This window comes from Meleagris gallopavo, chromosome 10 (assembly GCF_905368555.1).
Source record: "Meleagris gallopavo chromosome 10, MGAL_WU_HG_1.1, whole genome shotgun sequence".
Lineage (NCBI taxonomy): Eukaryota > Metazoa > Chordata > Aves > Galliformes > Phasianidae > Meleagris > Meleagris gallopavo.
The window spans coordinates 22,303,695-22,319,345 of NC_139413.1; the positions used below are offsets into that span (position 1 = coordinate 22,303,695).

Here is a 15,651-nt window from a genome sequence, read left to right on the forward strand (position 1 = left end):
CACTGAACAGTGTTTTGATAAACCTACATTTGAAAGCTAAAAAGTGGCTAACTGATCATCTTTCTCAATTTACCACGCCCTACACACACAGATATCTCCCTTGAAGCATTGCCCATTCACAAAAATAACCAATCAACAATGATGACATGGACTTGAAAAACCCAGAGTTCTTAGAATATTGATCCAGATTATTTCAGACAGGAATCAGACATAAGTCTGAGATAAATTCATTGCTTGAAATATCCAGGTTGGCTGGATCAAGCCAGCTGAGGCTCTCTCTCCTCCAACTTCAAGATGAAAAAGGACTTGGCCGAGATCCTCTAAGGTAGCAGTCATTTGAATTCCATGGGAATTTATGAATCCTCAGCTGCATTGTTATTGTTAACAAGAGCTGACAGTTAAATGCATTTCATTAACAGAAACTAGAATAAGAATGACAAGACTTTAGCAGATCAGATCTGTAATTGAAAGGGTGACCAATGTAAGGAATAAGAACTGTCTGCTAGGATTGTGCTTACTTCTCACTTATACCAATATAACGGTGTGTATCTCTTGGGCATGACCTGTTTTTCTCTTACACCAGTTAGCAAAGCATCAGCGAGAAAGAGATGTCAAGAGCAAGCCTACATGGCCATTAGTTTCTCCTGTCGTGTCAACACCAGAAGTAAAGGTAAACTCTACCAGAAGAATTAAAAACAAACAACAACAAAGATTTTAGCTGCTGAAGACATACAGATTTGCAAGGGCATTGCAGAAAACAAAGGAGAAAGACTGGCAGTTTGTCATTTGATTCTTTTCGGTCTTGGAAAAGCAGACAGAAGATCTATCCATGGACAACCACTGGGGTGCAAAACTTGCTGGGAGTGCTTACATGGAATTGATAGCTTTGTGTAAGCATGCTTTGAAGCATTGTGTAAGCCTCCTCACTAGCCAGCACTGCCAAAAGATTGACTGGGCCTTAAACACCTGTGAATTTCCAAAACCTACTGAACAAAACTACCTCCAGCTGCACAAAATGGCAATTTAATCCAGGTGCAAAAAAAATGAGTAGAACCATAATACTGCTCAGCTGCAATAGAACAGCAAAAATCCTAGAGCTAGAATTGAAATAATGCTTGTACTGGGAGATGCCCAAGCAGTGAAGAAAGGGAGAATAGAGGAACATCTAGACGTAATCCATTTTGAAGAAATGCACCTTTTGGTTCAACCTCCCTTTGCAAAATGTATTTTGCCACCGAAAGTTCCTTCTCCAGCTTCACTAAATCTAGAGAAGCCCTACTATCCATTGATATACGAAGATTACTTATCCTGATTGTATAGTTATCTATTGTGTATCCTGCCACTGACCAGAGGGGAGGGAGGAAAAAAAAATAATCACAAAAGAAAGAGAAAAAGCCCTACTATTATTCATCAAATTATATTTAGCACTTTGTCTTTCCTTGCTATAACAGTTCACTTGATTGCCTTGCACACCTGCTGCGCCACACTTTTAGCTCTGAAAGCACTTTGGGAAAGTGAGGATCATTTATGATGTGCTTGTACAGCATCTAGCAGAAAAGGATTGTGGCTTTTGGTGAACGCCACAGTCTTATCAATCATCTGAACATTCAGTCTCCTTTGCTAGCTTGTTACAATTAGAATTAATAAACAACATTTATTATTAATAATACAAAATATTGGAAGTTTTGCACACTTATGTGTCATCCTTCTCGCAGCTCTTGAAATTCCCAATTCAATCTTGCCCTAAGACTTTCCATAATGCAGATTACTTGCTGCCTTGCACAGGATCAGATCAGATCTCAGCCCACTTCGCAACTAGGAGCTGGGCTCCTTGGTTTACAAGGAGAAACCATTCCCTCACCCAGCTATTACTTGGAAATCAAATACAAGGCCTCTTATCTTCCTTTCTTCCCAAAGGCATCACACAGAGGCACCATGGAGAAGTTGAGACTCTTCCTAGATCCAACAGAGCTGGCAGACTCCCAGGATAACTGCTGCATTAGCCTCGGGGTGCTGGAAAGCTTCATCTTTATGCAAACACTGGGATGTCTGAATGGCAGCGATGAAAGGGAGCGGGCAGCTAAACTTCCCCCACCACAACAGCATTCCAGTGTTATTAGGAATCCAGCTGTTCTCTACAAACAGGCAGGATTTACTATTCCCCTTCCCCATCCATTATCATTGTATAATCTATACAATTCATCAGCTCAATGGCTGTGTCAGTAAAGAAAAGGCAAAAAGAGCATTAGTATTCAGAGCACATGCACCGCACAAGACAGCAGGCTTATGATCTGCACAACCTGAAATAAGCACTTCTTTTCCCTGGGGACGTGGGTTAACACTGAGTAGCTGCACATTAAGTCACGTATACTTCTATTAATATACATCCTTTCCAGTCTGGGAGGGGAAGAAGAGGCAGAATACTTGTCCCACTCACACTGGCAGAGATGGATACTGCTTGTGTGATTCAGCACTGTGTGTCCACAAATGTCACATCCATCCCTTTCCTGACCACAACCCATCCATGTCAGCATTCTTCCTCCAGCTCCCGGGCACCAACCAGGCAGAGCCATCAGCTGTCAATCAGATGTCACATACACCTCCTCCCAGGGCATCCTGACATCCCCCTTCTGCCTGGTGCCAGAGGCAGCAGGGAAAAGGTAATCTGCTATGAGATTAATTGCTCCTGCTGCCACGTCAGCACCATTATGTTGGCTGCTGTATTTTAAGGGGGTGGAGTGGGAAAGGGATTTCACGAACAGTTTTTCACTACATATGTAACAGGACATAACAGCTGCATGGAAACAGCTCATCTCCAGCCTCTGACTCCATGAAGACCCTGAGTGGGCAGTAAAAATAACCATTTGCACCTACTAGTAAATGATAAACCTAAGAAAGAGATAGCATATGCAAGGTTGTCTGTGAATGTACCAACAGCACTCAGGAAACCAGTGGTCATCCCGTCCTTCATTTCTAGGATGTCCAGAATAACTACACAACAGCTATCAACATCTCAGCTTCAGAATTACCTTAAGTGCATTACACCCAAACCATTAATAGAAGAGATCTGTCCCTGCTGTGGTCCCATTTTTCTGGCTGTGCAAGAAGCCAAGTGAAAACCATTTTGCCGAGCTGGATTTCTGCAGGATCAATCCATTTCTGGCTCATAGCACTGCCACACAAGCACCAGTTGTGGCACAAAGGAGATGACAGAGATGTGTGGTCAGGAGAGAACAGAGCTGAACTGCCCCTTCAGCTGCCAGATCACACTCTTCTTAACTTAAATCAGGTGTAAAACAGCAGTCTCCAATCACTACCTATTCTAGCAACAAAGATTTGTGTACTAATAGCTACAGAAAAAGTTTCTTTTACGACATAACCTAAGTTTTCACACAAACACCTTGAAAACTCCTTCTAAGATTCAACACATAGTTCATCTTCTGAGAGACTTCACCTATATGAATTAGCATAAGAAAAAGGCACCCTTTCTTCAGCATAGAAGTGATACAACAACAAACTAAGATCCATTACTGGAGAGGACCAAAACAAGGCTCCTCTATGTCACTAAGATTAGGGATTCTGCAAGTCAGTGTGCTAGCCAAGATGCGTTAAGGCATCTGCCCCTTTCCACTCCCCAGAAGTGATGCACATCATTAGGTTATTGAATGCTGTTTTAATAAAACCATATTGTTTTAGATAATGGATGTTTATTATTTCGATTTGTCTCAGAATTTTTTTTTCATGTTATATGACACTGCCCTGAGGTCTAATATCATAAATTATACAGCAAGCTGCCATCATTTTAAGTGCCACCATTTAAAACAACAACAACAACAAAAAGACAACAGAGCAGCTGCCACAGCGGAAAAGAAAACAACAAAAAGCAACTTAAACAAACATTCCCTTAGGCTGCTATTGTTTTCCTAGTAACTTGGATGGGATTTCCCCCTCACTACCCACACAGCAGCAGATGGAACAGGAATACACAACATCTCCATTGATATGTGAGAAATACTTCCAACATAAGCTGAAGGTGAGCACTAAACCCTTTGCTTGTGTCACATCATAAATACTGACTAGAAGCAAGGAGCTTTTCAGAGGCCCTGAGAGGGATCAGTGGCTGCTGATGATCTTCTGTAAATGGAGACCTCTTTTGTATCAGCTTTTTCATCAGTTGCTTTGCCTTAAAAGTGGCAGACAAATCTGTAGGTCTAGGTAATCAGATGCTGATTAAATAAGGAGAAGTGCAGAATGGACACGGTGAGGAAGTTTTTAAGATACTACCTGCGGTGAAACAATCCAAAAATAGGATACGAGCTAAGTACATGCTGGGTGTTCCTACGCTTATGGATAGAAAACAAAACCCCCTCCATGTTATCCCTCTAAGTTGTTCCCTGGAACGAACAGCGGGTGACCTCATTAATGCAAGATTTGACCTCAAATTGGTCATTTCTACAGGAAAATGTTTTGCAGTTTACATTTTTCAGTTACTTTTTGCAAAGAAAAATCTTTTTGGCATGAACCATCAATCAAACGTACCCTGGTAAAGCTAAAATATGACAGCCTGGTTGTGTCCCCTGGACCAACAGACAGCAGCATCTGGGAACCCCTCCAGAGCCAGGAGAGTACAGCCAAGTTGTTCCATGCTAGACAGAATCCTCTCAAAGCAAGGGATGGAGGCAGCAGTCTAGTGAGAGTACAACAGGTTCAGTTGCCCTGATAGCACAAGAACATCTTGAATCCCCATATACAGCCTGGCTGTCTGTAGGGCTGTAGGTGTTCAAGAGCCCCTTCCTGAACCAGATCTTCAGCAAAGCAGCAGTACATTAACGTAATTTGGGGGAAAAAAGGAGACAAAGCCTTGGCACTGGTAAGCTGGATCCCCACTGCTAGCACCTATGCAAACATTTCCCACACAATGCAACATCAGCCCACAGCTGCCGCAGAGACACCTGCTATAGCAGGAGGATCTCTGTTGTAATTGCAGCAAGGTGCAATTCAAGTTAGAAGCTAACCGTGTGCCATGTAAGCAGGCAGATGCCTGCAGATTGCTGATAGAAAAGGCTGTTAGAAGGAAGGCATGCCTTACACCTGCCTCTGGAAATAGCTCAGAAAACCATACCAGCAGATGGCACTTGTAAATACATGGTATACTTCTTAGGTAGTGTCATAGCAATAACTTCCTGTGTCCAGCAAACAGGCTTTTGGAGCAGCCCTTCAGTCTAAAAGCCACTGATGGCAGCCTGGCAACTGCTGTTCAAAAGGTAGAGCTCAGCTTGATACATCATGAGATAGTGACCAGCTCAACGCGTTTCTGCCTCCTCTCACTTGCAAAACCAGAAATAAAACATAGCTTTGATTGCATAGGTATATTTAAGGATGTCATTTTTCTAAGCAATATTGCTTGGTACCTACACAGCGCCTCAAAGCAAAGGAATGAGTGCAACGTGTTATTTAACCACACACTAATAATCGTAAGGTCCACAGCTAACCTTATATATGAGACCTAATTTATTCCTAAATTGCAGCTAGGGAAACCAAAGCACAGATCCACTGTAAATAGGCTGAAGTTAACTGCAAGTCTTTTGCAGATGAAAAAAAACAACAAAACATCTCAAACTGGTGACTTCCCTCATTTGTTTACTACTATGAGCAAGAGCTCAAATCACCATTCAGATACACAAACTAGACAAAGGTCAGAGAAAGAGAAGGAAGTCCAACATCAGTTGGCTTTACAGCTGAAAGTAGAGCAAAGGAATCCAAATAAGATCATTCAGATCTAAGATTAGCTATTCAGGAGAGTAGGAAAAGAAATGAGCATTTAATCTGAATTGACATTAACACCCCTATTTATTGCAAATATATTCTATAAGAGAAAGATATGCAAAAATGAATTCAGTGAAGGTCAAGAATAGGCTCCTACAGCAACACACAGACATAAATGGCACTCGGGTACAAAACTTCGATTCACTTGGCTGGGATTCATGAGTTGGGTGCTTATCCTCTGCATAATGGCTTAAAGGTAATAATCACAAATGGTCCTATTTAAATGGAAAATAAATAGCCCTGTCTCTTTAAGGACATCATGTCTCATTCTCAGTGGAATAATGGCAGATATAAAAATGCTATGATTTCAATATTTCTCATTATGACTTCTCTCCCTGCTTCCGTAAAAATAAAAGGCTACTCTGTAGTCCCTGATCAATCTAGCTAAAAGAGAACGGTTTGCTTATAACAACAAAATAGCAGCTTCAACACTAGTTATGTATTCATCACATGTGAAACTGGTCCCATAATGCTGCCTTCAAGCCCTTGCAACAAGTTGTATTAAATTAGGTCTTTTTTTTTTTCCTGTACCAAAAGAAAAATAAATATAGCTTTATTTAATGCTACTAAAAGGTTCAGATTCAACTGGAACCCCAAGGCATGTGGCTTTGTTGTTAAAGCACATATACTGACTCTATTGATTGGTGCAGTCCTCTGTGCAAGAGAATTTGTCACATCAATAGCAACTGAAAAATACTCAGGAGCTGTAATATGGTTTAAATGAGCAGTTACCACATCAATATAAAGAGCATTTTCAATGGCAGTAGATAGGAACCCTCTTGCAAACCCGGTATTTGTTTTAAGATAAAAGATTACCTTTTTTTTTTTTAATAAAAGGAAACTTTTTTTTGTTTTGTTGTTGTTGTTGTTGTTTGTTTGTTTGTTTAAATTAATAGTGACCACAACCAGTGACCATGATCACTGTTTATGATTATAGCATTATGGGCAATAAGAACCACAATGGAAAGAAAGCATCCAAGCAAGAGAGGAACGACAATGCTGTGAAGAGGAAATCTTCACTGCTTGCTTTGCCTTCCTGGACTTTTCCAGTGCTGATGTCTAAAGCACGCCTGGTCACAACTGAAGAACCACTTCAGATTCTGCTTTCCATGTCCCCAACTCAGCACATACCGGAAAATCCACAATAGATCCAAATGACCAGGGAGAAGGACAGCACAGACCATTTCTGAACATTCCTTAATTCCAAGCAGAAGCTGGGGAAAGGAAAGCTTCTCTTCTGCTATGCCTCATCCCCTCCCACCTCCATAAGGATGGAGGTGATGCAAAGAAATGGCTGTTGCTAAACGTGATATAGGCAGGTAGAAAAAGCAGCTCACTGCCCTGAGCAACCTGCAATCTAAGTTAAGAACAAAAACAAAGAGAAAAAGAGGCCACTGAGCAGTGGGTGAAGCTGACAGCAGCCTGATGTAGGCAGTGCTTCCCACAATGGGGCAGGAGCTGAACAGCCTTGGGCCAGAGGAGACCAAGTGCCAGCACTTCCCTTATCCGAGTTCAACTGGACAGGTACTAGGAAGATGGATCCACTACACATAATTAATGAAGGAGAAATCCCAACAGCTCAGGAAAAGTATGGGAAGCTGTGAAAGTACATGTGATGAAGAACACTATAAGCATCTCCTGCTCTGACCTTTCCCTTGGCACCGTCCACTGCTGCACTGGTGGAAACTGAACTTGTGAGGTTGATGCAGCACGGCTGTTCTCACAAACCCTTGCAGATGTATAACCTCTGGTTAGAGGTGAATTAAAATCAAACAAACAAAAACCAGAGAAAACTCATAGCAAGGAACAAATCTCCATCTCCTGCAATTGAAACATGCCTCTTTCTTTTAAATAATACCACTTAGTCTTATATTTTCAGGGTATGGAACATACTTTTCCCAGCAGTGTATTTTTAGAGTATAATTCTCTCTCAATCACATCCTTTCATCCCTTGGGTTAATGTACCACCAACATTTTTGTCACTCAAGCGAAATCCCACTGAAGGCAGACGAGAAGCGGCATGTGCCGCAAGTTTTGAAGGAGATGAGAAATTTCACACTATCCTGATATCTTCTGGGTAACTGCTTATTTTATGATGACTAATAGGCAATTACTATGGTAATACTGCAATACAACATGTGTGAGGTTTGGGAATGAGAAATTATAGGTAACTACTTTGGACTCATTTCTATGGTAACAAAAAGTAATTGTCATTAAATACCAGTTATAGTGCGGCTGTACCTGGTAATTATAGATTTTTTTATGCCCAGTAACATAAATAAAACCAATAAATTTATTCAAAAGGTCCATGATTGTTTACTTATATGCTGTTATATAGAATATACAATGACAAACGTCTAATTAGGAAAAATAAACTCCATCGAAAGCTTCATCTTGTCATCTGAGATAGATACGCTGTTTTTCAATTCAAAGCAATGCATGTGTTTCACATTCATGAAATGAAGCTAGGAAAAAACCTTTCCCATCAAAAAAACACATGAAAAATAATCAAGAGATGTTAGGCAAATGTCAACATGCACATGAACAGCTATGTCTCATAAGAAGTCAAGTGACAGTATGAATGACATTGCATATCCAGCCACTGTGAACAGTGAACAATTATGTATGTGGGTGTACACATATATATATCCTCTGGAAGTGTTAATGTCAAAGACCAAAGACAGTCACCAAATGTTACAAGATATAGTTCTAATTCAAAGCTAAGACGTTTTGGATAAAATCCTCTTATGCTTTTACTGTCAAATGACCCTTCAGCCATTACATGTGAACATCAATGTTTCACTTTGACTATTAGTCACGAAATAAAGTTCACAAAAAAACCTTAGTAGGATCAATCTGAAGTATTTAATTTGATCTGAAGCAAAGTTTCCTCATTTTATTTCAGATTCTTCAATAGGGATATTACCAAAGGAGTTTTTAAACATATCACGCCATTATTAAATAAACAAAAGATTTTTCTTAGAAAATGCTAAAACTAATCACTTTGTTTCTCTAAGCCTTTCTCTCTCACTTTTTTTCCCCACACAGAACAAACTGTCAAATTCAGCCCACTTCTGCAAGCAGTTTCGAGTTTTTACAAAGCTATATTTCCAGGGCTAAAATATGCCATTTGTCCAAAACATTTCATGACAAAACAGCTCTCATTTATGTATGAACTCTGCCACCACCTACAGTGAATTGGGCTTTCCAATCTCAGTAGGGTTGGCCTCCTTTTCAACCAAGAAATTGTTTTGTTGAACCCTCACACAAGCAAGTAGGAGACTTTATTGGCTTCAGAACCATAATACCTGACAGTGAAACAAGAAAGGATCAGAACTGGCATGTACCCTCTTCCCCCATCCACACAAACTCTTGAAGTCCCTACAGTCAAGATAGAAGGATATTCTAGTGATGACATATCAGAACATTTCAGCTAATTCATGGCTTTAATTTAGAGAAGGGTGGCACTGCCACAGCTAACACATCAAAGGCAACAAAGAAACATTAAGGAAGGGAAGCATTAGTGGGTCACACAACAAAGCCTTTAGAAAACAGTCAGGATATTTCAAGCACCTTGTCATGGCATTTCTGAGACATCTCAGTGAAGATCTGCCCAGACTAAGAAATACATCCCTTTTGGTGCTAGTATGGGGTTTCATCTCTGGAAGGTGAGACTGACAAATTGGAACTAATCTAAGACAGTGTGGTACAGTCATCTTGCCTGCAGGGACACATTTCAGCATTCAACTGCAGAATGCCAGCTTAAGAACAAGCTCTTGATAAAGGAAAGTTCAGGCCAAGCCTGGGGATGCACGACTTTTAAAGCAAGAACACATTTTTTTCTTAGTCTAACTCCACCTCCCTGGGGATGGTAATAGATTCAGAAGATGATAATGCTATAGCACAAGTAGAGAAAAGCCAAGAAATCTCTCTTCTCAACAGCAGTATTCCTTTGCTTTCTAAAATTGTTTCAGAGTTTAATTCATCAGAGAGGATCGAGAAGTGCACAAATATTTTTGCCATGATCTTTCATGATGAAAAAAAAAAAAAAGTTATGCCCCATCCCCATCAAAAAGGGTCTTTCAATTTTGTTGAGAGCTGTGGACAAATCACCTGCCAGAACAGAGGGACAATCATGCTAAAGGGCCACTGTTTTAGCTAGGATGACCCTTAGCTTTTTGTTCCCAACTGTATGGGGACCAAATACAGTACACTTTCCAAACACTTGCACATACTTGAATACATCAGTAAAGTTTAGCAATCTTTTCTTGCATTAAACCGGATATCAAAGGAATTGACATTCAGTCCCATGATGGTTTCTTTTAGAGCCCCCTCAAAGTATGTGCAACATAGAAACAACATTCCTCACAGGTATTTCTGTGCCGCGAGCAGTCATGTTTTATAGCCGTGATATTAAACTCACTTGTTGCTGGTTATGAACATTGCACCACAAGAAAGCCCCTGTAGAATCACAACCTATTTGGTCTGTTCCCTTGAGAATGAGCAACAATTTATATATAATAGACAATTATTGGTATTATTGTTGCAGTTTTGGCTTAAACTCCTAGATCTTAGTTCACAAGCAACTCAGAACAAAGGAAAAAAATATATATTTCAGAGAATTGCATAGGGACACACCATCCACAAGAGTCCTTCACCTCTGAAAGCAACAACGAAGAAAACCCCATCGGCCAAATGTTACCACATTACCTTGTGCAAATGTGTATGGAGAACATGAGAACTAATACATCCCATCCACTCTACAAGAACTGCTGACATACTCAGACTTTTAAGAGTGCTCACTACACTTGGGATTTCAGAGGACAGCAAAGTCCATTTGACAGCATACTTTGCCAACCGTATAAAGCTGTGCTGTGCTGGGGTTAAAACAAAATTTCTCCCCATGGCAAAGGATCAGTTTACAAACTCAATGAGGCTTAATTACCCATTTCACTGTCTTAACTTGCATAGCTCTGAACGTGCACCTTCAGTGAACCAAAGAAATAGTCAGTAGCTGCTACTTTGAGAGCGAGGGAGATAACAGGAAGGAGAAGTTCAAATGACTAGAAATGCTCTTGCTGCCTATGGCACCACAAACCTTGTTTGCAAGCCAAAGAGAGTTACCCCCAGCTGATACCTCTGTGTTATACCATGCCACATTGAAGATTACTGAAAGTTCTATTTATGTGCTAATCCGAACAAAGACCAAAAGAGATGAAATAGACTTATCTAGTCGATCACAGAGAAGCCAAAGAGTTAAATTTTCAAATACTACCAACTGATCCTTAGAGATTTTTTTTTTCCTTTAAATTCATCCAGCAAATTCAAGCAAATAAATTCTGATGTGCTTGTGGATTTTGTATGAGCAGGAAATAAAGTGTTTGCTGTAAATTATTCACTCAGCATTAGTTAACTACAACGCCGGCACATTACTAGGCTTTTTAATATTCTTCTCAAGATAATAGGTAGTATTTTGCTTATTACCCTCATTTTTAACTTATTAGTTACATTAGGCCTTTTGTAAATAAAGTGAAGAATTGCAAGGAAATCAAATGCTTTTCCAACTACCTCATTAAAAGTCCTTTTAGTTCAGGAGGGCTGAAAATTCTGCATATCATGAAAGGCTAAAACAATAGTATAATACCAGGCTCAGCAATTCCAGATGAATTCACTTGCCCTTTTGTAATACCTGGGTTCCCAGATGGCTTTTCAGGTTATGAACCATATGCATGTCTAAAGCTGCATGCCTCTCAAAGGGTATAAATAACAATGCAGGAGAAAAACCTACAGGGCAGGTGAATTTATGGCAGGAAAAGAAAGCTACTTAACTGCGACTGGACTTGCCTAGGTGCAGGGCACCTGCAACAAGATAATGTAGTAGCAGATTGTAAAGCCATTTTAGGGCTTCATTCCTATATGGTGACACAGCCATTACAATAAATTCCTGGTGCTGTGAGACACCACTACTAGGGTACTGCTCTCTGCTTTCAGATTAGCTGAGCAGAGTAAGTATCGGTGTAGCTGGAGGGTGACTATTTGTCCTTGGAAGTCTCACATATAAAACTTGCATAAGTGTGGTGAAATTACCCAGGCAGTCTCCTAATGCTTCAGTTCAGGAAGCAACAAAGCACAGGCGGACTGAGAATCACACCTGAAAACAAAAAACAGAGCCAGCAGCACCAAACTCTGCAACTTCTATCTTCTTCCTCAGTGGTCTCCCCATCCACACAATAATCTAGTCTTATTCTGCTTAGCAATGCAAAACCTAATTAGATCAAACCTCAAAGTAGCCTGGCTTCAGAGTATAGTGTTATTTAGTCTTGCACTGTAAGCAAAACCGCATACACTGTATTACAATTCTCAAGGGTTTCTTCAGAGAACTGTGTGGTAGATGTAATTGCCCTCACAAACTAATCATCAGCTTATCAACTGCTTTTCATTATCACCTCCAGCAGCACATCTGTTTTGTAAATAAATGCATAAAGAACAAACAATTTTAGGGAAAACAAAAGATTATCTGGGTATGTTCTCAACGGAGGAGGAGGTAAAGCAGTAATTCAAATACTAAAATGAAGCAAAATTAGCATAGGGTGGGTGATTATTCCATTCTATGTATCACTATCTATTACAGAACAATCATAGACTGAAATCTGTGACTTTAATGGATGATCTGGGTAGTTGAAGAAAACTGTGATTGACTGACACATTTACAGAGAGGCTGATGAGCAGCATAATGAATGCATTTATAAAACATAGCTGAGGTCTAGCTCCATGCTGACTTCAGCTCCCACACATAAAGGAGGCTGGCAGAGCAGATACCCTTCTATCTTGGGGAGTTTCTGTCTACCCTTGATGAAAGCAAATTTGCCATTGTGTCCCCTTCCTCAATGGGAATTTCAGGAAGCTTTATAGTCACGTGGGAACCTCCAGTATAAAAGAAATGAATGAAAATAAGCCATTCAGTGACAAAACAGAACAGTGTGTATAAGGTAGATATAACAATATAGAGATTAATTCTCCATATCATACCTGTAATTTCCTAGGTATACTCCATCGGGATTGAGCATAGGTGCAATCTTGAACACCAGGTGGTCTCTCAGTACTTTTGCAATAGGATGCTGGCTCACAAGGAAATCAATTATACCTGAGAAAAACAAAAGATGAACTTGAGGAGAGGTGGTTTATAGCGTCAATAATTTCCAGGTATCTATCTGAAAACTCACATATAAAAGACTAAAATGATCGCTCCTCTTGGTTCCTTGGTTCTGCTTCAAACAGAACCAGCCACTGGCAATCACATAACACTTTTTACTTAAAAAAAAAAAAAAATCTCCAGAAATAACAACATTAAGAATAAATATCCTTAGCCCATCTTGATAATTCAAATACAGTATGACCACTATATTAGAACTAGTCAAGTTACTTCTCATCAGCTCAATCACAAGAAACGTTTTCCTCATAAGTGGTAAAATTGAGAACTAATGACTAGTTTAAACTTAGCACCTTACATGGCCAGCATGTACGTACATGGGCATGTACTGCCATGCAGTTCAGGAGTGGCAATCCGTTGACCTGAACCGCCTCAAATTTGTTCAAGAAGGTATCTAGATCTACCCTAGACACAGAGATCTGAATGTGTGAAGAGGTATAAAATATCCTACTATATTCAGGAGAGTTACATCAACTCTGTACCAGGCACAGGGAAAACTGTGAGACTGACAGTTTGGAATTCATAAGGTCAGATTCATCACTTGCTTTACACCGTACAAAACAGGAACAACTCCGCTTCATCAAGGCAAATCCTTTATCATGGCAGCAAGGAAAATGACAGATCCTAAAATCCCTTCCTCCAGGCACATCCAGCATCAGACCCCACCAGGGCTCCTGCCTCTAAGCTTGCTCTCAGGGAGTAACTCATCCTCTCCTTGCTCCAAGGTTGGCACGGGGGCAGAAGGCAGGCAGCCGAGAAGTTCCATTCATTGCTTATCTCCCACTGAGTTGGTACTGACAGGAATAGTTTCCAGGGAACAAATGTCGAAATAAATTGAGTTCCTGTGTAATCTCAGGACACCCACAGATAGGTCATGACAGTTTGCTATTTATTGTAATGTCCATCCTGTGAAGCAGGAACCATTTACTGAATTTCCGTAGAATAAATCAATCACTATGCTCTAGTAACTGGATAAAATTAAGCAGAGAAAAATTAAGGCTGATCATGAGTAAAATTTCACTAATGGTAAGCTCTATTATACTGTGGAATCATCTCTCCAGGGGAATAGTGGAACCCCATCATCAGAAACATTTAATGTCGGACAAGGCAAACCCTAGGGAATAGATATAACAAGCAATAGTTAAGTACAGAAGAGATGGCATGGGCTAACTAGGTGACTTCAGAAAGTTGAGTTTAAACTTGATTCCTTATGATGCAGTAAAAATCTTTAGAAAAATACAAACTAAAATCCAAATATGTGTCAGGTTAAAAATACTTGCTTATGTCTTGGTTGAAACATTCTGTAAAAACAGGACCCAAATGTCACATTTTGTATTCGTACTTCATTTGGCCTAAATCATAACACCCACTTTGTATTTCAAATATTAACAAATTTAAGCCTATGTTGCTATTGGAATTATTTCCAATTTATTGAAGCATACATAAGGGGTAAAATGAAGTTTATGAAATATCTACGGTGGTCAAGGTGTATCTGACTGTAAACATCACCAATTTTCTCATCTATTAGCGACTAAACCTGAAGACTAAACCCTTTCTATGACTGGATCTTCCACAGGAAAAGAGACTAGGCCTGAATTTCTGAGGCAAATTAGCATATACGTAATAATGTTGCTCAGGAAATGTTTTTTGCAATTATCTCCTCCCAGTGTAAGAAATTGAACACCGATCTGCATTGGGACTGGTGTTCTGTCTTTTGTTCATTATACAACAGCAAGAACAAGAAGAAATGACACAGATGGACCCCAAATAACCAGGTTTCCTGTATGTAAACATAAAAGGCTTAGATAAGTTAAACTGCTGCTATGACCATTCTCTGACAGTGTCTAAACATAACCCATAGTTAGCACAACGGGAGGGTTCAAACCTACTGAAAAGGATTCAGTCCTCCACTTAGGTCCTGGCTTCTGGAGACAGTATGCTGGTTTTAATTTTAAAAAGTTTGCAACTAGACTGAAAACCCTACAGCTATTTGTGTTTTCTTTAAGACGTGGAAGAGTTAACCACCCAGAAACAGAATCACTAAGGTTGGAAAAGACCTTTTCTAATTTTCTAATATCCAACCTGAACCTCCCCTGGTTCACCTTAAGGACGTTACCATTCATTCAGTTACCATTACCTGGGAGAAAAGACCAACCCTCAGCTCACCACAATCTCCTTTCGGGGAATTATAGAGAGAGATATAGTCTCCTCCTCCTCTTCGCCAGACTGAACAATACCGGAATCCCTCATTCAGGAGTTGGCACAAGAGCCCAGTGTCTCAGAGTTTTGCTTTGTCTGTAGCTATCCCAAGAGCCTTGTCCAGACTCTGCTTGTTTTCCTCCTGTTACTGATGCATCCACACTCACAGAGCTTGCAAAGGCGAACCAGCAACTAGAAGGTGCAGTTATCAGCTTTGCAAAGTGAATTATTATTCCCTAACCAAGCAGATGCTGTAGCATGAAAGGCTCTATAAACATGTTATGAGTGAATGCTGGCTCTTCACAACACACTGTTGCACCAGGTACACTAGACAAGAGGGAACAGACTAATCTTGGACACAGAGCAGATTGGTAGAAAATCAGACCCAGCATCTCCCAGTGTATCCTCAATCTGTT

The 15,651-nt window shown here is 40.1% G+C and overlaps 1 protein-coding gene across 3 annotated transcripts in view; it reads right to left on the minus strand.

The window, feature by feature from the left end:
• The window catches only part of BEND5 (BEN domain containing 5), an 853,353-nt gene that overhangs the window by 169,226 nt on the left and 668,476 nt on the right, over positions 1-15,651 (minus strand). For all 3 annotated transcript variants that reach the window (XM_085232377.1, XM_085232376.1, XM_085232378.1), the window contains exon 8: positions 12,856-12,970. In XM_085232377.1, coding sequence (XP_085088503.1) covers positions 12,856-12,970 — 115 coding nt within the window. The remainder of the gene's footprint in view (positions 1-12,855; positions 12,971-15,651) is intronic.